A 22,614-nucleotide genomic window follows, 5' to 3' on the forward strand; every position below is an offset into this window, starting at 1 on the left:
TTGAGTTCATCCAGCCCTGCGTCTGATATAGTGTCTGAGGGGTTATATTAATCTGACTACTAGAGCTACCAGTACTTGCCTGCTAGTCATGTCTTTGAGTTCATCCAGCCCTGCGTCTGATATAGTGTCTGAGGGGGTTATATTAATCTGACTACTAGAGCTACCGGTACTTGCTGCTTCATTGGAGTGATGAGATGTTCCCTGAGCTGCGAATCCTGATAATGGACTGGGTGATACACGAGAGCTAGACGATGGCCCACCGGTCTGTAACAAAAAAAATGTGACAATAATTGGTCAATTAGTGAATAAACAATAGGAATTTTTGTTTTTACTATCCTCTACCGTGTGATAGATGACAGGCAGGTCCAATATTTTGAGTAGTGGATGCCGGCACAATGGACCTGCCTGTCGTCTATCATAGGTAGAGGATAGTAAAAAAACAAATTCCTATCGTTTATTCTCATTCTTAGTCAGTTAAATATTATTTTAATAACTGTAAATAATTTTGTTTAAGCAAAAACAAAGTTACCATCATAAAAACTCCCCCATGATAAAATGAATGAAACTTGTTTACAACTTCACATATTCTGTTTCGCGCACTGCTAGCGCGTTTGCGTATCCCGCACTAGTATACGCATACAACATGATACATACGCGCACCTCTACAAGCGTGTTACGCATTGTCAACGCTCATGATGACGTGGGGTCATCTACGGCCTAATAGAAGGCACCCGAAATCATGCGACTGTCCAATCAAATCCTTGGAATGATGATTTTTACAGATTTGTTCAAAAAATCAATGTTTTTTATTTAGAATTAATATTTTATTTAAAGACTAGTCTTAAATTGATTATCTAACATGTCTAACAAGTATCCAGAAGTCAAAATTGACAATGTCCACTAATTGAAGAAGCATTATTTAATATTTTAGGGGATTTTTAAAAACTAAAGGTTTAAAAAAAAGGAAATCTTGACCAATCGACAGACAGACCCAACTTTTTTCCCATTTGAGTACAACACAACAATTTATTTTTTGGCCTAATCGGCAGGCCTTATAACATCGCTGGATTAATATCAATATATTTTATTTGTAGAATTGTCTTGTGACATCTTGCCAGAATTATTACAAATTATTAGTCCTATACTTTGTCTACTTTCTTTAACACACAAAATATATGCAGATCAATTATATCTTTCTTAATAACGTGGGTCTACTTTTTGGCATAGTGGTAAAGGCTTATAATTCCCGCCAATTAGCTGATCAAAGTATATGTGTGTGGGACAAACATTGCCTCTTGCTTTAAGTCTGCTGTGTGAGCGGACAAATATTCTACATGCTCTGTTGGCAATTCAGAATGTTGAAATATTATAACATACCAAATAAGAACATTTATTTTCAAACCTCAAAACTAGTTTATCCCACTCACTTACCCTTGGGGTGAATGTTTCTAGATGCGAAACTTGCAGCGGTGTTAGCTCTGCTAGAGTAGCGCCCTCCGTCAGTAACATCTCATTGCGTTCATAGTCTACCAACAGTTTCTCTGTGGCTTCCTGGACTTGGTTCTGATATGAGCTCCACTGTCTGTTCACATAGAGCTTCTCATGAGTGCTGATCAGATTGGTGATAAAAAATAAAGAGTGAGTGTTATAGTGAAAAACATGGCAAATCATAATTCAAAATTTGTAAGGTGATCTGTAAGAATTAGCTGCATGCAACAATTGATTGAATTTGCTTGATGGTATGATCACAAGGTGAATCTGATGGTGACACGTTTTGAAGCTAGGTATGAAGAAAGTCAGCACTTAAAGGAGTATTTTGTGATGCTAGCGTCCTCTTTTTATGGTATGTTTGAGTAGAGGTCATCAGAAAACTGTTTTACATTTGCAAGTTATGGATGATTATGTATTATTACATTACTCCACAGGAAACTTTGCTGTAGTTTCGTAAATCTGATGATACTTTTGCTAACTGAATAAATCTGCAAGAAAGTTTTTGCACACAAACATTATGTAGCCATAGGTTTATGGTGGTAAAAAGGTGGGGGATGAGGCTATGGATTTAGAAAGCCCCTTTATACTTTATTCCTGATCAATGAATGTGGATAAATATGAGAAAACTAGAATTACGCGGTGCATAATTGAAGAAATTTTCAATTTCACATAAAATTTACCCATTCAAGTGAAAAAAACATGTTAATTTCATAAATTTGGAAAAAAAATTTAAATATTGAAGGACATATTGTAACAATATCTTTTATAGGGGATGAAATCAAAACGCGACCGGCAGTTGACTGCATGTCCCATCCGGTTTCTATTGTTCTAAACAATGAAAACAGACGGAAACAGCGGTCAACCTCCAGTCGAGTTTTGATTTCATCCCTAGCCAAATATAGGAAATATAGGGCAGCTTTAAGCCCTGGTAAATAACTCACTTACTTTATCCATTCAGAATCTGGCATCAATTGGTCTCAATAAGTTACGTGGAATAAAGATGTGATTAATTAACAAAGAGTCAGTAATGGTGATGATGATAAAGATGATCATGGAACTGAATGTTAGAAACAATAAAATACAATTACAAATTAGTTGAACACAATGTAATAAATATATATGTTATGAAATTTGATCATACTGATATGAAGGGGTGGCTTCAAAACACAACCGACGTTTGACCAACTGCACTCTGGGGTTAAACTGTGTTCCGTTGTTCTGAACAATAGAAATCAGGCTGTCATGAAATTGCTAACCCTTGGCAGAAATGTGTGGCTTAACTGTGTTTTATTGTTACAAACAAATTAATAAACCATGCCCAACCACCAATTATGCCAATAGTTGGGTTCTACCAACGGTTGAGTTTTGATGTCATCCCTAACTTGAGTGTCATTCTGCCATTGAGATAATGACATTACAGTCCAATTTAGGGCTGTCCCTAACTTGAAATGACAGTCATGGTGGAGGTATAGGCTACCTGTATTGCAGAATGACAATTTCTGAATACCTGTTCGGATCATGCCTGTGATAAAAATTGTCCATCAAGGAGGGCAGTGTTTTGATGATGAAGTATTCCATAGGGTCTATAGGTAACCTCTGACACAAAATGTCTTATTTCAAGGCTACGCAATCCAAAACATGCTGTGTCATCACTGCCTAACTCAAATTTACACAAGGCATATTATAATAGGCATTTTTGCAAGAGGACCTGATTAAGCTTTCAATTTGATTATTTCGAAGATGTTTGCATGAAATTAGCATTCATTCAATTAGTTCTGTCATTTTGAACAGTTTTATACACCAAATATAAAGTTTCTACTCAAAAAAAAGTTTCAAAAAAATAGCTTGTTAAAATGTGTCATTTTTATCTAAAAAATTAGAAAAAAAACCCTTCAATAGGGTGACTGTTGCCACAGATATGGAATAGAATGCGCGAGTTACAATTTGACAACATAGCAGAAAGATTATCTGGATTATTCTGAACATTATAATATATTATTTGTCCGTTTGAAACATCTGTCCAACGTCACAAAAATTTCATGGGCTGGCCTCTACGGTATTAATGACATGTTTATAACAGATTCAAAATGGTTTCAAAATGATGTGGAAAAGACACTTTAATAATGTAAATATAATGGTTAGATTGGATGGAAGTCAATGTAAACTGTTACTTTTTGAGTGAAATCAATATATTTTGAGGGATCAGTGCAACACTAATTACATCTCCAGTTTGAGCGGAAAATTATATTTTTGAATATATTTTCAGAAAATGATTGGCTTTCCAATGACAACAGTGACTTAGGTCCATGTCCAACCCAAATACAGCCACAGAATAGTGAAACATAGCTTATACAAAGGCCTTTGAGGGCAGAATTCTATGACATTTTCTCAAAATGGCTAGCATGGAGATGGAGCAGTGTTGCACTGAGGCCTCAATTTGTATAAAGGTTAGTACTGCTTATGTTAGCATACAATTTGCTTTTGAATAAAATAAAACAATACAAAAAGGACATCGATAAAAACATTAAACAGATACAAAACACGCAAATATTTAAAATGAAAACATTTTACATCTTCTGAAAAGTTCAATTCCATGACTTTAACATAACCAAATTATTAAATGATGAATAGTTTTAAAACTTAAAAGCATGGGTTCTTAAAGCAATAATGTGTGATTGCTTACAAGGGTGCCCTCAATTGTTTTTGAATTTTTACTTTGTGCACAATTGTAATGCCTAAGGGTGTACTTAAATACCATGTGAAAGATTAGGCCTGTAGCACTTTAATTACAGTCAAATTGTAGAGTTTTGGAATAAAACTGGGGATCCCAGGTTTTATTCCCAAGGCCAATTTCCCCACAGGATTCCACAGTTAAGCTGCTTAAGTGGTTTTCTTTCATTTCACCTCATTATTTCGGCTAAAATTATCAGAAAACATCCTTGACTATTGTTACTAATTATTATGTAATAATTTTTGGCAAAAAATAACAAAATTAAAATTTGACCAAAATCATACATTATGCCTTTAAGAAAACAGGATGCACACACATACTGCCGGGCAAAGAACAAGGACAACTGCCGGAACTCATATATTGAACAAGCTTACTCCATCAAAAAGAGTCTAAATCCAGTTACAAAGAGTAACCAAAATCATGAGATTGCCCCTATGGATATTGATTGACTGACTCACCTTATTTGTGGACTGTTGGCATAGATACTGTAAGTCTGTTGACCCTGTTCTTGAATCTTGTACAAAGCCTTCTGGGCATTTTCAAGCTGCATCTTTAAAATCTGTCAAAGAAATATTTTGGGAAGTGGTATTTAAAAAAATTTCTCTCAAAAGAATATAGCAATGGACTGAGTTTTGGAATAAAATAAAATTGAGTTATTACCCAAAATATTCCCCATTTATTGCCTTATGTTAGTAACCCAACTAGTATTTCAATGTAACACCTTGAGCACACACGTAGCAGGTAAAATTATCAATTTACTCATAGGAGAGGACCAAGGTGGTAAAATTAGCTGATTTTGTATGATTTTGCAGATGGGCTTCTGGGACAGTGTTTGAAATAAGCAGTTATCCTCTTGTTCGCTTGTCCAATAATCACTTGAGGACAACCATGAGGAGCCATGTACTTGTCTGATGTACAACCAGATATTTTACCTCCAAAATCATGATTAATAAAAAGAAAAAAACGGACCTAAATTTTTAACTTGTCATGTTTAAACATCTTTTGTATCATCAAGAAAGATCTACCGATCACTGCTAGCACATGCCCCTTCTGCTGTGATGTCCACTTCTTCAGCATATTCAGTCTTGAATTTTTAAACCATTTCACTGAGTTAATCCATAGTGCCAATAATCAAGACTGGCATGAACAGAATGGCAAATTTGGAAGCTAGTACACGGTTTCCAGAGCAAAAAACATCAAACAAATTTAATTTCTTGCACCCTAAAATATATTTATGTGACAATTGAAATATTTTGAGGACAAGCATAATCTATGCTTAGATTGTCCTCACAACAACCTCCACTTTTTCACTATTTCAGACACTCTTCAGGGAGGCCCCCCTGGATCCTGCCTAATACCTGTAACTCAGCATGTTGAGCCCTCTCTAGCAACACCTTTGCTCTCTGCTCCTTGTGAATCTCCATTTGCCTCTCAGCTTCGTCCAATTCATAGGTTGATGTCGTCTTATCTATACTACAAGTTCGCTTTCTGTAAGTCTCTGCCTCTACGATGGCTTGAAGATCAAACAGTTCTCGTGTCACTCCACTCAACTCCTTGGTTAAGCTATTGGAATATAAACATGATAATGCAGCCATCACCAAAGTTTGGTTAAATAGGATTGTTCAAATGAGACTAAATTTATCCAAAAGCCTTACATAATTGTTGAAGGACACCCAGACTGACGGACACACACACTTACACACCACTTGTGATGCCATAAGGTCTTTTTCCTTCGGACGACCTAACAATAATGTTGTTTTAACAAAGGAAACACCCAATCAAAATCCTTTAGTTCGACCTACATTTGTAACTGGCAATAAAAGTTTTTATATCTGGGCGAGTTCACATATACAAAATCAACTGCATCAGACAGAAGGATCACACCCACTATAGGAGACTAAAACATTTCTCAAATCTGACCCAAGTCGGATCCAAAACTATTTGACTTCAAATCTGCAGTACTTCTGTACTGGGCTATTCCAGTTGAATTCCATACACCCCCTATGGAAGACATAACCTTAGTCTCTCACGGGGTTGTTGATTTCAAATCCACCCCATTTAAAATTCACACTCACTGTGCGGAAGATTAAGGTCATGTCTGCCATAAGTGGTGTATGAATTTCAACTGGAAATAGCCCATTTATGTCTTACCATGAATTCTCCTTTTCTAGCGAAGTCAATTTGCTCTTCTGAGCCGAGTATCGTGCGTCTGTATCCCTCAATTCAGCCGACGTCTTGCGCATCTCAACAACCTGTTGGCGCTTTTTAATCTTCAACTGATCTTCGATTTCCTGGTATGGAAGAGAAAGCAAAATTAATGATGAACCTCTTAAACCTGCCAGTTAGCTTAATAAAATAAAATAAACATGAAAGTTAGCTCAATTGGATAATAATGATAAGCAGCGTAGCCAGGAAAAAACCCTTAAAATCTTCAATATCAGGTTGCCAGTATCCCATAGGGGGCAAGACTTTTCCCAGGGGGGTATTCAGACTTTATATACAGAAGGCTCTTCTCAACTGATTCAAATACAATTAATATTATATTGAAATGCAAACATGCTACCTTAACCCTAACTGAACCCGTGGTTTTTTGCTATCGAAGGGAAAGAAGAATCGAAAAAGGAGAGAAGGTGAACAAAGAAGTCACTTGGTACCCCCAGGATTCGAACCTCGTACCCCTCGCAGAAGATCACCGACCTGCGGCCACGGAGGTTACGCTGTCCCAGGCAGCAATTCCCTGAATATATATATGACTTATATATGTGTCATCAAGCTACATGAAATGCATGCACGCACAGTGGTTTCAACAGTGAGCTTCAGTGAGACTTGGTTCGGTTAGGGTTAACATTTGCATCATACAACCCATCACTACTTACGCTCTTCTTCTTGGACAGTGAATCGACCTGATCTTGGAGTGTTCGTATCTCTACTTGGAATGTATGCTTCTGTAGTGTGCTCTTGTCTCTCTCATCCTCCAGGCTCTCTTCCAATAGCCTAATGTTGTTTTCCTGCAATGACATAAATGAGAATTGGTCAGTCAATTTGAGAAAGTGCTACAATGGAGGTTGAAGCGTAATTGTGGGTTAAGGCAAGCATTCTGGTCAAAATGTGAAAAAATGTGATTTTTGGTCACAGGGTGACTTTTGGTCAAGAAGTGCGATTTTTGGTCAAAAATGTGATATTTGGTGGTCAAAAATCTGATTTTTGGTCTTTGGTCAAAAGTGTGAGTTTGGTCAAAATGTGATTTTTGGTTAAAATGTGTTAAGAATCTTTGTGTCTGAGACTGCTCAGCAGTCAGTTGTGTCCACATTTCACCTCTTGCCTGCACTTGTTGTTGAACACTTTATTTTCAAGGAGCGATTCTATCACAACAGCATGGCAAGATATGGGCACCAATATTCAGTCCCACTATGGTGCAAAACCCATGTCAATATTTTCATGCATCTGACACAATATGTATGGTAAGTTGTGTAGTCATCTACAAGCATAACACAAATACATGCCCAGTGTAGACGACAAAGTGTTTGGTCTATATATACATGCTTATAGCCTTATACTAAGAACAGGTCTTTCCTAATTAGTGACCATCATGGACCACACTAGGTACGCAGGCAATAACAGCAACGAGTACGGCCAGGGATGTAAGTAAGCCTGAAAAAACCCTTGAAAACCTGAAAAAATCATGTAAATTCGGGCTAAAAAGCCCCAAAACGGGCTGAAAATAAAAGAAATTGCGTAAATCTGTACTACAAAAAAACCTGAATTCTGTAAAAATACAGAAAATTTACATCCCTGAGTACGGCTAATCATGCCCCTGGATCAGAGCTGCCAACAATGGAATATGTAAATGCAAAAGATTTCTGAGAAGTGTAAAGAAAGCTTAGGATGTGGCGCTCTCGCGCCAAGGGCAGCGGCCCTTGCATGGGATCAACGCCCCCGAAAGCTTCTGGATTTTAGCTTTTTAAGACCTTAAAAATGCCTTTCCAAGGCTACTCAACCTTTTTTTTTTTTTTGCAAAAGGACAGAAAATTGGGGGTATAATTGATTTTGTTTTGATTTTTTAGCCAGATGGCTGTAAATGCAGAAGATTTAGCCAGATGGCTGCAAATGCAGAAGATTTAATATGTTTTGCAGAAGACAGAAGATTGTCGGCAAACGAGGAAGTCTTCTGCAGGATCAAAAAGGGTTGGCAGCTCTGCTGGATAACAATATCGAGTACATTACATCTTGTGCACAGTATGTTCATAACTTACCAGCTCAACGTTCTTCTGACGGTAAGAACCCTCAAAGTCGTCCAACGTCCCAATGCAACGGGTCACCGTAGTCACAGCAACAGTATTGGTAACACGAGACATCTTCGGGACCTTGCTTGTGACAATCCCTTTGGAGACGGTCTTGACCAAATCGGTGTTCACACCCACAGAGAAGGTTCTGATCAAGTCGTCTTTAGCGACAACATTTGTTAGGTAATTCGTCGCGGTGGTTTCTGGAACTTTGGACTCTTCAATAAGTTCTTCACAGATTGGAGACCTAGGCTTCTTATTAACTGCTTCTTCTACGCTAGAATCATTGGATGGAGTTTCATCAGGTTTTTCATCAACCTGTGAAATATCTTGGACGGACTTTGTTGGAATATTACTACCAATATCACCATTGACATCATCTTGACTTGCAACTAGTGATGATTCACCATGGCAATCATTGCTGGTACTTTCACTTACAGCTGTTTGAATAACTTCAGTTACAGTTTCTTGCTGTTCTTGTTCTGATACTAATCTTGCCTGGGTATCTATCACAACATCAGAAGTAACTGGTTCCTCAACTATCTTATCATCTGAATCTGGCTTCTTTAACAATTCTTCATCTGAATCCTGTTTCTTGACTCTCTCCTTATCTAAATCTGGTTTCTCATCCATCTTTCCATCTACACTTAATTTTTCAACTGTCTTTCCTTCCAAATTTGATTTTTCAACTGTCTCCTCATCCGATTTCTCAACTTTCTCATCAGCTTCCCCATCTAAAAATGGTTTCTCTGAATCTGTTTTCTTAGACATTTCTCCTGAATCTGGTTTCTCGACCACCTCCCCATTTGAATCTTGTTTCTCTTCTGTCTCCCCATCTGAATCCCACATCTCACCCTCCTCTTCCTGTGATCTTTGTTCCTCTTCTGGTGTCTTTGACTTTACATCTTCCACATTTCCACTATCACCATCATCATTTGCACTTGCGGACTCCTCTATCGTATCATCTGATATCTTGGTCCCAAGTGTTTTCTCTACATCTGCACTTTCACAGGCATCACCGCTGGAATCCACCATAAGATTCACCACCTCCTCACCAGTCTTAGTCTCTTCCCCAGTCTCATGTGCAGCATTGAAAACAGCAGCACATCTCACTTTGCTCCGACCAGACTTCTCAACTTCACCTGCTGTTGTTGCTGAATCAGAAGCTGCAGCATTCCCTGTTTCTTTAACATCCTCATTCTTTGCCGAAGTCGTCTCTAGTGAACCCTCCACATTCGTCATCTCTGTGGCTATGACCTGCTCAACAATTTCTTTGGCTAATAAGACCTGTTCAACATACTGATCAACCATTTGTGCCTTGGACAATCTCTGCGGGCTGTTCTCGCCTGATACGGTGCTCCAAGAAGACCCAGAACTTTCAAACTCATCATCAACTGCGGGATCAACTTCCTTTTCCTCGTCGTGTTTTTCATTTGTTGTGGTTTCACTCTCAACTGGTGCCTCTACATCACACTCCACCTTCATCGCTTCCTCCACTGCCTTTGCTATCATCTCCTCCTCCTCGTCTTCATCCTCTTGTTCTAACTTTAGCACTTTACCATTGTCAGGAGCAGGTGTATCTTTGCCTGAAACAGCAGCCCTACTGCTATCCATTCTTTCACAGGTGCTTTCTGAATGCATACTTGCTGCTTCAAGCAGCTTAGCAGCAAAAGTAGTTGCTGCTTTCCTCTCAAACCCGCTTGGGTCTATCACCTCCAACTTGCACCTATTTTCTACCACAACTGCAACAGGAGGACATGTAGCAGATACTCCCGTGTCTCCTTTATCATGAGCACCGGTCTGATTGATGCCTTTCACATCAATATCCTGAGACAGTTTTATAGTACTGGACACATTCGGCATTGCCCGAGATGCATTTTCTTTGGCTTCATCTTTAACATCTTTGGTGTCACTCTGAGAATCACCTGCTGATGTTGTTACAGGAGATGACAAGGACCGATTTGTAGTACTGGAAGATATGCCTGAAGCTTTGATGTCGCTGTCTGACTTGTTTGATTGTATGTTGGTGTCGTTTGGTTTTGAACTGTCCTGAGATGAACTGACTTGCACTTTGTCTTGGCTAACAGTTTGTTTGTTGGCTGCTTGATTCGACTTTTTCTCCAGTTCTGAAAGGGTAATGTTAAAAGAATATTTCATGCATATGATAATGTTACTATACCACCCACCATAGCCACCAACACCATCAAAATTTACTGACATACAAATATTGTCTTCCAGCTACATAGTCACTTCACATTTTGTGGCCCTCATCTTTTCTTGAAAGAGTTGACAGGCCCTTGCTTGATAATATCTTAGAGCAATTCCTCCCCCTCCAACTCCAAATACCGGGTCAAAATTGACCAGAAGTAATGCGCACCTGCCTCTGGCCCGGTTCTAGGCCACAATGGTCCTCATTTTGCCCATTTAAGTATTCTATTTTCGCACACATTCGTCCCAGTAAAGTCATTTTAGTAGCGAGTCAACAGGAAAATTTGCCCCTCCCTAGCTTGGTGCCCCTGGTATGCCCATGATCCAAAGGAACTGCTAGAGCCATTTTATGAAAAAGCATGAACTACTATCATCTGATTGATCTACTAAGCTCAATGATAAATTCTTGGAACAGCTTGTACAAAATACCTTTACCTGTCCCTTTTATTTCAACAATATTATTTCAAAAATAATCTCCGTCCTTAAGGGGGTACTACACCCCTGGCCAATTTTGTGCCTATTTTTGCATTTTTCTCAAATATTATAGCGAATTGGTGACAAGTAAGATATGTATATTATAGGGGCAAGGACTACAACTACTGCACTGAAAATTCAGCAACTCAAGGCAAGTAGTTATAGATTTATTGATCAAATATTGGTTTTCCCTCATTTTTGACTGTAACTCCACAACTGTTGCCTGTGTTGAAATAAAATTTCCAGAGCAGTAGTTGTAGCCCTTGCCCTATAATATACATATCTTACTTGTCACCAATGCGCTATAATTTTTGAGAAAATGCAAAAATAGGCACAAAATTGGGCAGGGTGTAGTACCCCTTAAACCAAAGAGATTAAACCAAAAGACAACCCACTCAGAATTGCCCTGTACATAACACTATGGTAAATGCGCCATATTGGCTTGTCACAGCATGGGGCCCAAAATAGAGTACTACCTCCAGCAGTACCAAAAGCCAGAGGTCAAAATAATTTGAATCTTCATGAGCGTAACGAATGTATGCTCACGTAGCACTCAGCATGCGTTATTGGCACAACGCAAGCGAGTAGGCACTTCAAATCAAAGTTTAATAATACGGAGATACACTATTTTGTCATCCATGAGCAACACACAAACATGAAATTGTAGGGACTGTCTTTTGGAATTTGCAGGAGAGCATTAAATAGCTCTTCTGGTGCCTTCATTAAGGAGAGCTGTTTAGAGCATTTACAATTGAATGTAAGGAAAGACTACTAAGGAGAGCTAACAATCACTCTCCTATATCAGATTTAAGGAGAGCAGTTGAGCGAGGAGATTGCTCTCGCTCTCCTCAAAAGGCAGTCCCTGCAGTTGGTTGTCTTTGGTTCTAATCTCCTTGACTTGAACATACCCTGGGAAAGAGCCAAGTAATCCTTGTAATATCCACCACCATAGGCCTCTGTAAGAAAACTATCCAGCTCCCACAGGTCATCTGCTACAGGCTCATCCTTCACTAATGTGAAGATCTTCTCATCCTTCTTCTCCTCTGAAGCATTCCTCGCATCCTTAGGTGGCGCTGTTCCCTGAAGATCTGCTCGAAGAGGGTAATAGGAGTCATAAGGATTGTCAAGATCGTACGGGTCATCCCAGGTAGCTTTTAAGGCTGCTGGAAGAGGGGAAGATTGGTGGGAGAGAAGATGATTGGGATGATGGAATGAAGAGGGAGAGAGGGGTGGTATAAAGAGTGAATTGTTGGTGGTAGTGGATGTTGGATGAAGATAATGAGGGTGGGAGGGTGATAAAAGAAAAGCCATGTGCAAAATAATACAAATAATGCAAATAAAAGTAAGGGCCATGAGTTTTGAATATAGTGTTCATGTGTGAGAAATATATGTGTGATGTGCAATATAAAGGAATGTGATGCAAGGAGATGATGGGAAGACAATAATACAAACAAAGAATTACTACAAATGGCTACAGGAGAATAGCATTGATTTGATGGCTTTTACATGAAATGCTAATACACATGTAGGGGTCTGAAATTCCTGGGCTGAAAAATTCTTGTTCATGGCATGGATAAATCCTGGGTGGTTAGAATTTGATTAATTGTTTACATTATAGTTGACAGGAATACTATCCTATCTTCAGGCACACACTATTAATGGCATTTTTAATTTGTATGTGCCAGGCTTTGTGTCAATGTGCGTGCATACATGTGTCATGTCCGAGAATTAAATATAGATACTCCAAGTTGTAGGATTACTGACTTTGTCCTACCTCTGTTCTGTGTGTGTCAGCAATTTCAGTAAGAGCCTCTATGTTTAAATACTGCAAAAGCGGAATTTTTGCACTACGTTTTTTAGCTACCTAAAAATAACACACAAATCGACTGCTCGGTGCCAGAAGTGGGTAAGTGTAATAACTGCTCTGTGAACATTTGGCAATTTACACACAGTATATTGTACTCAGCTACACATGGCAGCTATTGCACTTACCCACTTCTGGCACTGAGCAGTCAATATATATTTCCTTCATGTATAGGTCAATGTAAGGAAACTTAGATTTGTAAATTTTAAAATGTATAACCAGTTCACACTTGGCAATGGGCAATTCCAGTTGAAATCCATACACCCCTATGGAAGAAATGTTGATTCTCACTGAGCAAATTTAAGCATCTTGAAATTTTTCAATTACAGGGTGAGTCAAAAAAAGTTGATATATCCGTCAGTGACCTTGTGTGAACAAATCAAGTACGGTAATTAGCATTTACCGTTTTGTTTTTATGACACATTTTGTAGCGATACCCAATTTTAATGTTTGTCCAAGAGACATCTAAAATTGGAATGTCATCCCACTCTGTGTAAGGTAGATTTGGAACAACTGCCATTTTCTAAACCTCATTGGCATTGGAAAAAAACGGAGCACCCAAAGTGTTATTACCTATTGGTCTTGTTTAAGGAAAAGAAACATTATTTGTTGTTATTTTCATTTTACCTTTACTTAAAAGATGTTTACTCTCTATCAAAACATAGGCAGGTTTTTCAAATGTCAAAATTAAATGCGCGCAAATTGAAGTGGAGTGAATTACAAAATATCCAGTAAGTTGGACATGTTGGGATTTTAAAAAAATGGAGTTGGAGTCGAGTGAGCTATGAAGGACTTTAAGTAATGTTAGAAAGTTTGTTTGAACAGAAAAAGTTAAAATAATGCAAAAATCAACCTTATTTAAATTAAAGTATATTTCAGAGCTGGCGCCTTTACCGTGCATTGTGTGCTCTCATTCAAAATACATGGTACTTCGTGGACAAATAACGAAATTGGGTATCGCAGCAAAAGGACTCATAAAAATTAAACGGTAGTCGTGATTCACTTCATATTTTCACAGAAGGTGACTATTGAGTGTGGCATTTATAAAATCTTTCAATAATGGGAAAGTTCGACTTGGTTCTTGCATAAATATCGATTCTTTGCTGTATTGCACTTTTTTTGACTCACCCTGTATCTTTCTATTCATGCAATTGAACTCCAATGCCCTTCACAAGTTTACAAGAATAAATCTTGCTTCGTGCAACACTGTTCACCACAATCATTGTGAGAATATTCATTGAAGCTCTAGCCCAGAAGATTAACAATTCAGGAACATCGCATCAGTCCAAAGGATTATTAGTCCAAAAAGGGTTTATTATGTTAGGATTAGGGTAAGGGATGAGATTAGGGTTATCATTGGGGTTTAGTGTTAAGGACAGGGTTAGGTTATGGTTAGGATAAGTGTTAGGATTAGAGTTATGGTTAGATTTTGGGTTAGGGTGGGTTGTTTAGGGTTAGGATTGTTTAGGGTTAGGATTATAGGTTAGGGTGAAGTTTAAGGTTAGGCCAAAAAAAAAATTGTTTGTTTGTCCACGTCCGACCGACCGTGCACTCTGGTCCCGACCGTGTCTTTTTTTTTTCTTTTTTTAATTTGCGTTGAATGTGCTAGTAAAACAGTGGTTAGTATAAATTTAAAGAAAGAAAATGTAAAGAAAATGAACAGTATAACATGCAGAACCATCTCAAGAGTTCAACCAGTAAAGTGATGTGTGTTTTGACTTATTTACCAGTCTTCAAATTGTCAATATCAAGTGCAATATCTGTAAAAAAAAAAAAAAATCTGACCTACCGACCCAACTGTTTCATAAGCCTCTATGGACAAACAAACCTTTTTTTTTTGGCCTTAGGGTTAGAGTTTATATCTAAGTCATTTGGTTTTTGGACTAACAACCCTTTGGACTATCAACCTATAACCAATAATTCAGTATTTCTATTTTGAAATGTCTTATAGGCATATATCTTACCTTTGACACTGTCTGGTACAGAAGCATGTCTTGTCCTGGATGACAAGGTAGAAGTGTCACGACTTTGTCTATCTGGTTCAGAGCCGAGACGGGAACGCACAGAACTTGTCCCAGTACTTCTTACATTTGCAGATGGTGACTAAAAGTTAGATAACAGAGAGAATAAAACAAGGTTTATCACTTGTGTATATAAAAAGATAGTTATGATACTGAAATTATGATCATCAATTAAAGAAGAGCAAATTACGAATATGTACCCGTAAATGCAAAACCTCATTGCACATATCTATATGGCTTTTAAACTTAGAAAACACACACAAAACATGTCCTTATTCACCAGATTCATCATATAGTCTTGAAAACCAAATATCATGTGGGTATGGACCTTGTTCAAAAACATAGCTGATCAATTGATATTTGGATTGGCATGTAAGTCCTGCTTGTGCGAACCCAAAATACTTTGAATATATAAAATGGTCAGTACTATGTAATACTTCAACAAGCATAACTTGGCCCCTATTCACCAGAATTCATAACTCAGGAACTCAAGAGTATGTCTTCTTCCCCCAACATCACTGGGCAAATGTCAATCGAGAACCCCTTACTCCCAGGCAAGTATACGAGTCTCATGTACTTACCTCAGACTGCACTCTGCTACTATTGCTACAGCTGCTGCTAGTACTTGCAGACCTTGACCTTTGACCTGGGACAAATTCAGCAGCTTCACCACTCAGGTAGCTGGACTTTCGTGGGTGATACTAAAGAGTGGAAAATGAGAGAGAGGAAAATATTAATAATTTCATTCAATGCAGTCTTTGAATTAATTTTTTTACCTTGTGGCGCACTTTTGCACCCCAGTTTGAAAGTTGTGGTGCAATTACATCTGACGTGGAGCGACTTGAAGTGCAGTCTCGGACATCAACACATAAAGTCAGTACAATGTGGCATCACAATTTTGCACCACACTTTGAAACTTTTCAATTTTTCAGAATCTTATCAAAACAATGTCATTGCCATTGGTTTTATGCATGGAATTGGGTAAACTTAACTTATTACATTATTTTTAGGGTGTGTGGTCCAAAGTTTACACCAGAATTGAACAGACATGTTTCTTGTCTCTAGATGCCTTTCTGAATCCTGCACTCCAGGATTCTTGTAATACAACATTGAAATTCACCAAATTTTACACACAAAACCTGTGGGAACAAACTTTAAGACAGACCATTTCTGATCAGCAGCTACCATACAGGCTGTATCAAAATGATTGGTACTACCCATCAGTTTCCAGTGATTATGAACATGACTGCCACACACGTCGAAACACAACATAGGATCTGTGTAATTTGTTGATCAATGTCATAAACAGTCATAACAATACATTATATTCATTTCAAGAGGATCCAATGTTACATTTGAAAATATCAAGACTTATCAATAACCATCAAAAAAACTGATGGGTACCAATCATATTGCTACAGTTTGTATGACCCACAATGGTGAGGGGACATGACAGCCACTTACCCCTCCTGGTGCTGGCTGTATACTAACTCCTTGTCGCTTCTTCATTTGACCAGGCAATGATACCATGTCACCTTGCACCTCAAATGATTCCGATTGTTGTATCAGGTATGCCTTGATTCCACCTGTCCTCTTGATGCCCCTTCTAATCAATTCTGGTAACACCATGAAGATTCGTAACATGGCGTTGTCGGTTACTTCCAGTTGGCCGCCTGCCGATTCCAATGCTTGCTTGAATTCACTGTCAATAGGAACAAGAACTATGTTAAATATTGTTGCAACAGCAATGTATGCATGTCAGTGGTGTAGATTTCTTTTTGACATTGGGGGATAGCGAATCCAGCCCCTTTTGGCAACAGAATAAGTTTATGGTACAAATACTTGTGAAGTGCAAAAAATTATGCCATTATTTAAGCTAAATTGGTGAAATATTGTGCAAAAGTAGAATAAAAATTGGCACTTTTTAGTCTAAAATGGCTAAATATATGACATGATCAAGGGGAATGAGTCGCATGTCAGCAATTTTCAGAAATATATGTTTTTTACATCGTTTTCTGGCAGTTCACTAAAGCTACATTTTGATGCAAACCCCATCAAAAATGGATATCTGCTTACCAAGTTATGGGCAATTTATCAATGGCAAAAAAATAGACAAAACAATATTAGCGACATCCGATTCATTCCACTTCATCGTGTCACATATGAGATTAATTTTGTCAGAAACCCACATACTAATATAGAAATTACATATAGGGTAGCTATTACAGATGGACCCTTCCTACACTAACCCACTGAAATAAGCCATTCCAGTTAAAATCCATACACCCCTATTCAGTATCGAAGTTACGCAATGTTACTGTGTCAACGGGATCACACGTTTGAGTAAGGAAAAAAAAAAAAAAGGTTTGTCTCAAAGCTCACAAGATATTTAAAACAAATGCGAAATGCGATTTTTTTTTTAAATTTTTTATTCCTGACTTTGACTTATAAAAAAAAAAAAAAAAAGTCTTGATTTTTGCCGATTTTTTCTGGAAAAAACTAAAAAATTTCTGCATTTGTTTTTTGTCAAATCGTGGTATTTTACAAACGCGCGCGCAAGCTTTGAGACAAACCTTTTTTTTTGTTTGGCCTAATGAACCACGATTGAAACAATCACCACACAAAGTATATGGCACTTGAAGGCATACCAAAATAGCGTGATCCGGTAACCAAGAGAATTATGTAACCACTTTGATCCTGAATTGAAAACATGACCTTAATCTCGCACACAGGCAGTGTGAATTTCAAATGGGATTACCTAAATGGGCAACTCCATTTGAAATCTACACCCCCTGTGTGGGAGATTAAGGTCATGTCTTCCCATGGATGGTGTAGGAATTTCAACTGGAACAGCCCAATGTTACTTCTTTGAACGCCAACAATAATTACCTGTTAATTTTCCTCTTCTCAATGTCTGTGAGGGAAATGACAAGTCCTTTTAAATCCAATCTGTTGCTCCAACGGAGCCGACGCAGACATGGTCAGATTCTTCATCCCCATGCCGTACGGATGACTAGACCCTAGGTATGAAGTGGTCATACGGCTCACTGTCTGCCCGCCCTGTTGCTGCTGAAAACCACTCGAAGGCTGTCCAGTAGGGCCGGGTGACGGTGGTGGAGCATACGACTTTACTTGCTGCTGTTGGAAACCAGTCTGCTGCATGGAAGGCCCAGAGAGATGTCTTTCCCTTTGTCCAGTAGGACCAGGTGATGGTGGTGTAGTGTAAGTGTTTACTTGTTGCTGTTGGAAACCAGTCTGTTGCATGGACGGCCCTGAGAGATGCCTTTCTCTTTGCCCGGTTCGACCGGGTGACGGTGGAGGAGCATAAGTCTTGGCTTGCGTTTGCATGTACATGGAATTATACCCTTGAGGTCCTGACAATGTGGGGTTAGCAGGCAATACCGGATTAGATGGCATGGGAGGACTCGGTGGCTCTGGTCTACCCAGCTGGCCCACCGGCTGACCTTGTTGGTACATAGGTTGGCCTCCCATGCTGACGTTGTATGCCATGTATCCGCCGACAGTTCCTCCAACAGGCCTGGATGGGTACAGACTACCGTAGGTGATGTTCTGTGATGCACGCGTTGGCATCATGGGTGGAATGGAACTATACGTTTGCTGTTGCTGCATTATAGGAGGAGGAGGAGTTGTCATCAGTGGTGATGTAGGTGGTGGCACAACAACAGATGGTGGCGGTGATGGACTAACTGGAGACATGGTGACATGGCGATAGTTTGAAGCCATTCTTGGTTCAGGTGAAACAAAACTGTTAAAAAAAAGAAGAGAACATCAATAATACATGAATAATCAACGAAGATAAATGTTCTTCACTTGTAAAGTTTTCATTGGGTGTTTGTGTAACTGTTGGCTCCATAACTTGTTATTTAAATATTACATAAGCTACATAGTGTACTGGCATTAATGGGCATTGGGCACTTCTCTCAAAAAGTATGCAGTATGCAGGAATATTAGCAAAATATTGTGTTATGTTAGTGTTAAAATGAAAGAAACATGCTACCCACCCTATTATTCAACACAATCATTTATTGTATCATTTAAGTTAAGTTACATATTACCCTCAAGTTTATTAAATGCATATTTGATTAAAAACAAAAAGTATTACCATTTAAATTCAGTCCAAGATTTTTTCTGAAAGATTCCATTCAGAAAGATTCTGTTTTGAACCTGTTTCTTCTGTTTTTTACATTGTAAGTGCATTATTTTTAGCCCCTTAGCTAAGTACATAGCAACTTTTTCAATTACACTGCATGGAACCGACCAAGTGAGAAATCTACAAACCGCAAAATAATGAAGGTACTATTTATTTGCACCCCAGTATATCCTAGACAAAGACAGATATGTCATAATTAGAACCAGCAGCCAATGGCTGTATCTTTTAGCTCAGATTTAAGTCCCTGGTTGTTGAAATCAGTAAAGAAATAAAAATCCCAAGGAAGATGCAAATTCAAAAGTTAGATTTCTCCATTGGATGCCCTATTGATTGTACACTAACCATTCTCAAAAAAGCGAACTAGCGCTGTGCTTTCAATTGATTAGAATATTAAAGTGCAATTTTTGATTTTGTTCCTTCCTTGGGCTTTCTATCACTGTTTCTTTAATTATCAACCAATTTCAAGAAATGAGGTCTTTAATCGAAGCTTAAGGGCACAGGTAATGGCTGCTGGTTTAATTTTGACTTAGTTGTCTTTGTTTAGGATATAGAGAGGTGAACGTAACTGGTACCTTAATTCTTTTGCGGTCTGGTGTAAATGACAAATCACATTGAGACCATTTACAAATAGATACCACATTTCCTCAATTATATGGCCTTGATTCCCCCGATGATTCAAAACTGTTTGATTCGCTCCGCTCGCCGTAAAATTTAAATCCCAAATTTTCATCCAACTGGGTGCATTTTCACTGACTTACCAGCAAAAGTGGGGGGACGAGTCCCCCTGTGCCCACTGGGTGTTCAATAGAGGAAATACGGTATGCCTAATACTGGTTCAGTGATTATATTGAGATGGGTATTACACTAAAACACATGCTTCATTTAAAGTGCAATATGCATGCATCATTTATATCAAAGTACCTTGGCTGACTCTGAACTAGACTCGTTGGTGCTGGTGCTGGAATTTGGACATAAACTCTGCTCACAGGTATCATAGGGGATACTCCTGTACTAGGTATTGAGTGGGTGACTGCTGTAGGCATAGTAGATACATGCTCTTTTGCACCATCATGGCTGTGAATACCAGCATTATTCAATGATGGTTTGTTTGCTTGCGAGCTTGAAGAATTCACCTCTGCTTGAACGTTGTCGTCATCTTTAACCTTCTTTACCAATGAAATTGCTCCACTGTCAGGAGGTGCTGATTGATCTTTGGCCCTCGTATGTTCAGTTTCCTCGCCCCACATGCTCTCATCTTTAAACCTGGTATGATTATCTGCCGATAGGAGTTCACCAAGAGGTGGTGTGGTGACCACATCAATCTCTTCATCCCACTCGTCGTCTTCTTGCACATTCTGGTTACGCACCGACATCCCACCAGCATCATCTTGAACACGCATCGATGGAGGAGTCTCTTTGGTGGCGCCTTTGATAATCGAGCCCTTACCACTTGAGCGAAGTTCCTGTTTGCCTGTAGGCATCACAAAAGGTGGCTCATTATCGTCATCCCATGCTTCATTATCATTCCCAGCTGGCCTTCCACTGCTTCTATCCAATCCTGATTTCTCTAAACTTTGGTTTTGGTTACGACTTATCAAATTAGCTGGAATTTCCACTCCGACTACCTGTCTTGGCGAAATGTTTGTTTGATCTAATTTCTTATCGCTTGGTCTGGATAAAATAGGATCTTCCCTCACTTTATCTGCTTCCCACAATCTTCCCTTGTCTTCTTTTCCTTCCAAACGACTCTCATCTTCAAATTCATCTGAAAAATCGCTATTCCACAGCTCCTCAAACGGACCCGATTCAGGCCCCCGAGGCTTTGCCGACACACTCTCGGCAAATTTGAAGTCGCTAAAGACTGATGATCTGAGTTCAGCTGTGTTTAAAGTCGGCCCACTCTTCTCAGGCGATATATCTACTTTTGTCGATGTCGTCACACTTTTCTCAGGTGATTTTTCCTTTTTCTTGAAAGGGACAAGTTTGTTGGCTTTTTTACTTTTGTTTAAAAACAATTCCAATGTGAGGCTGTGGTCTTGTTTTGAAGCTTGATGAGCCGGTGGCTTTAATGGTGACAAGTTAGTATCTGCATCCCAGTTCTGCTCCGATTGCTCGCAATTTGGCTTCACTTCTTCCCGTTGGCTTAGTGTATTATTTCCGCCATTTTGCGATCTCCCTCTTCCTCCATTGTTATCTCTATCATCCAGATCACCAATTACAATGTCTTTTCCTATCAGTGTGCGATCAATACCTGGGTGGCCTGCACTCTCATTCTTCGTCAGTTCACATTCTATAAAGCAAGGAAAAACAAAAAATGAAGAACATTTCAAGATCATGGGATAAAAGGCGAGTCTAGTTGATTAGATTTATTATTTCCAATTAATTTATGCAAGGGAAGTACATGAGCCTCAAGAATTACCCATAGACCCAAATACAGGTACCTGTCCAGGTAGACATTTTTAGCAAACCTGATAATCTTAACTTCTGATAACATAACTACAACTAGACTTACGCGGTTTGTAATTAAGGTGGCCCCACACAAAGGTGTGTTTTAACACACCTTTTAAAATAACCAAGGTTCTTAATACCAATAATATGCAAATAAGCTCATTAATATTCATAAATATGCAAATAACATGGCACAAACTATACAACACATCAGGCCATTATATACTATCATAATACCAAGTTTGATATAAAATTGGACGGATTGAGCATGATACCTGAGCTAGAGCCAAGCTAGAGTTTTCAAATATCAAGCGAGACAAAGTTGAGCGTGATATTCCGGCTATGCTGTAATGCATTATGGTAAGCGAAATCATAATTTCAAGTTCAACATTGCATTATCGGAAGGCAGTCCAACCAAAGCAGTATGAGATGGTATTCCAGTAAATGCATAATAGGAAGGCATTTCACTATTCAGGCCTGTAGCCAGGATTTTTTGTGGGGGTGCTGATTTTGAAAAAGTGGACTTTTTTCCTGGGGAAGGCAATTTTGTGAAAAGTGGACTTTCTTCCAAAAAAGCTTAAAAAACCCAATTTTTTTGGCTTGCAACACTCACAAATTCTTAAATTTTGGGACTTTTTGTATACTTTTGAAAATTGGGGGGGTGTGCACCCCCTGGCTATGGGCTTGCGACTATTTACACTTTACACAGCTTTGAGCAGCTTTTTGGCTAGCATTCAGATTCCACTTTGGTAATGCTATTTATTATAGATGGACAGCTTCAGAGACCCACAGATTGCTCCGAACTATAGTTTTCATCACGGTTCTGCAGCAGTCTGCCAATTTGGTGCAGTTTATGGCGTTTACAGAAATGGGGTTCTGATTGGCTAATTGAATCACATTTAGGAGCACATTTGGCGCAGTGG

General features: G+C 38.7%; 2 protein-coding genes across 2 annotated transcripts in view; both read right to left on the bottom strand.

Moving 5' to 3' along the window:
• Window positions 1-42: 42 nt before the first annotated feature.
• LOC140155646 (uncharacterized) lies at window positions 43-18,443 on the bottom strand. Its single transcript, XM_072178574.1, has 12 exons — window positions 17,962-18,443; window positions 16,537-16,774; window positions 15,654-15,773; window positions 15,016-15,154; window positions 12,096-12,350; window positions 8,476-10,631; window positions 7,099-7,230; window positions 6,374-6,513; window positions 5,581-5,785; window positions 4,681-4,781; window positions 1,432-1,609; window positions 43-264 (listed from the first exon to the last, which is right to left on the bottom strand). Exons 2-12 carry the CDS (start codon window positions 16,714-16,716, stop codon window positions 43-45), a joined length of 3,828 nt encoding a protein of 1,275 aa, XP_072034675.1. The 5' UTR covers window positions 16,717-16,774; window positions 17,962-18,443.
• The window catches only part of LOC140155657 (uncharacterized), an 11,360-nt gene continuing 6,725 nt past the window's right edge, over window positions 17,980-22,614 (bottom strand). Inside the window, exons 3-4 of the mRNA XM_072178584.1 lie at window positions 20,165-21,533; window positions 17,980-18,838 (exon numbers count right to left, since the gene is read on the bottom strand). Of these exons, the coding sequence (XP_072034685.1) occupies window positions 17,980-18,838; window positions 20,165-21,533 (2,228 nt within the window). The remainder of the gene's footprint in view (window positions 18,839-20,164; window positions 21,534-22,614) is intronic.

Source organism: Amphiura filiformis, chromosome 1 (genome assembly GCF_039555335.1).
Source record: "Amphiura filiformis chromosome 1, Afil_fr2py, whole genome shotgun sequence".
NCBI lineage: Eukaryota > Metazoa > Echinodermata > Ophiuroidea > Amphilepidida > Amphiuridae > Amphiura > Amphiura filiformis.

Bases quoted from the DNA above. Each gene is read 5' to 3' on its own strand.
- LOC140155646 (XM_072178574.1), bottom strand. From the start codon at position 16,716: ATGTTACGAATCTTCATGGTGTTACCAGAATTGATTAGAAGGGGCATC. The intron at 12,351-15,015 runs GTAAGATATATG...CCCCTCTTCCAG, and splicing joins TGTACCAGACAGTGTCAAAG to CAGCCTTAAAAGCTACCTGG. The intron at 6,514-7,098 runs GTAAGTAGTGAT...CTTCCATACCAG, and splicing joins CACTGTCCAAGAAGAAGAGC to GAAATCGAAGATCAGTTGAA.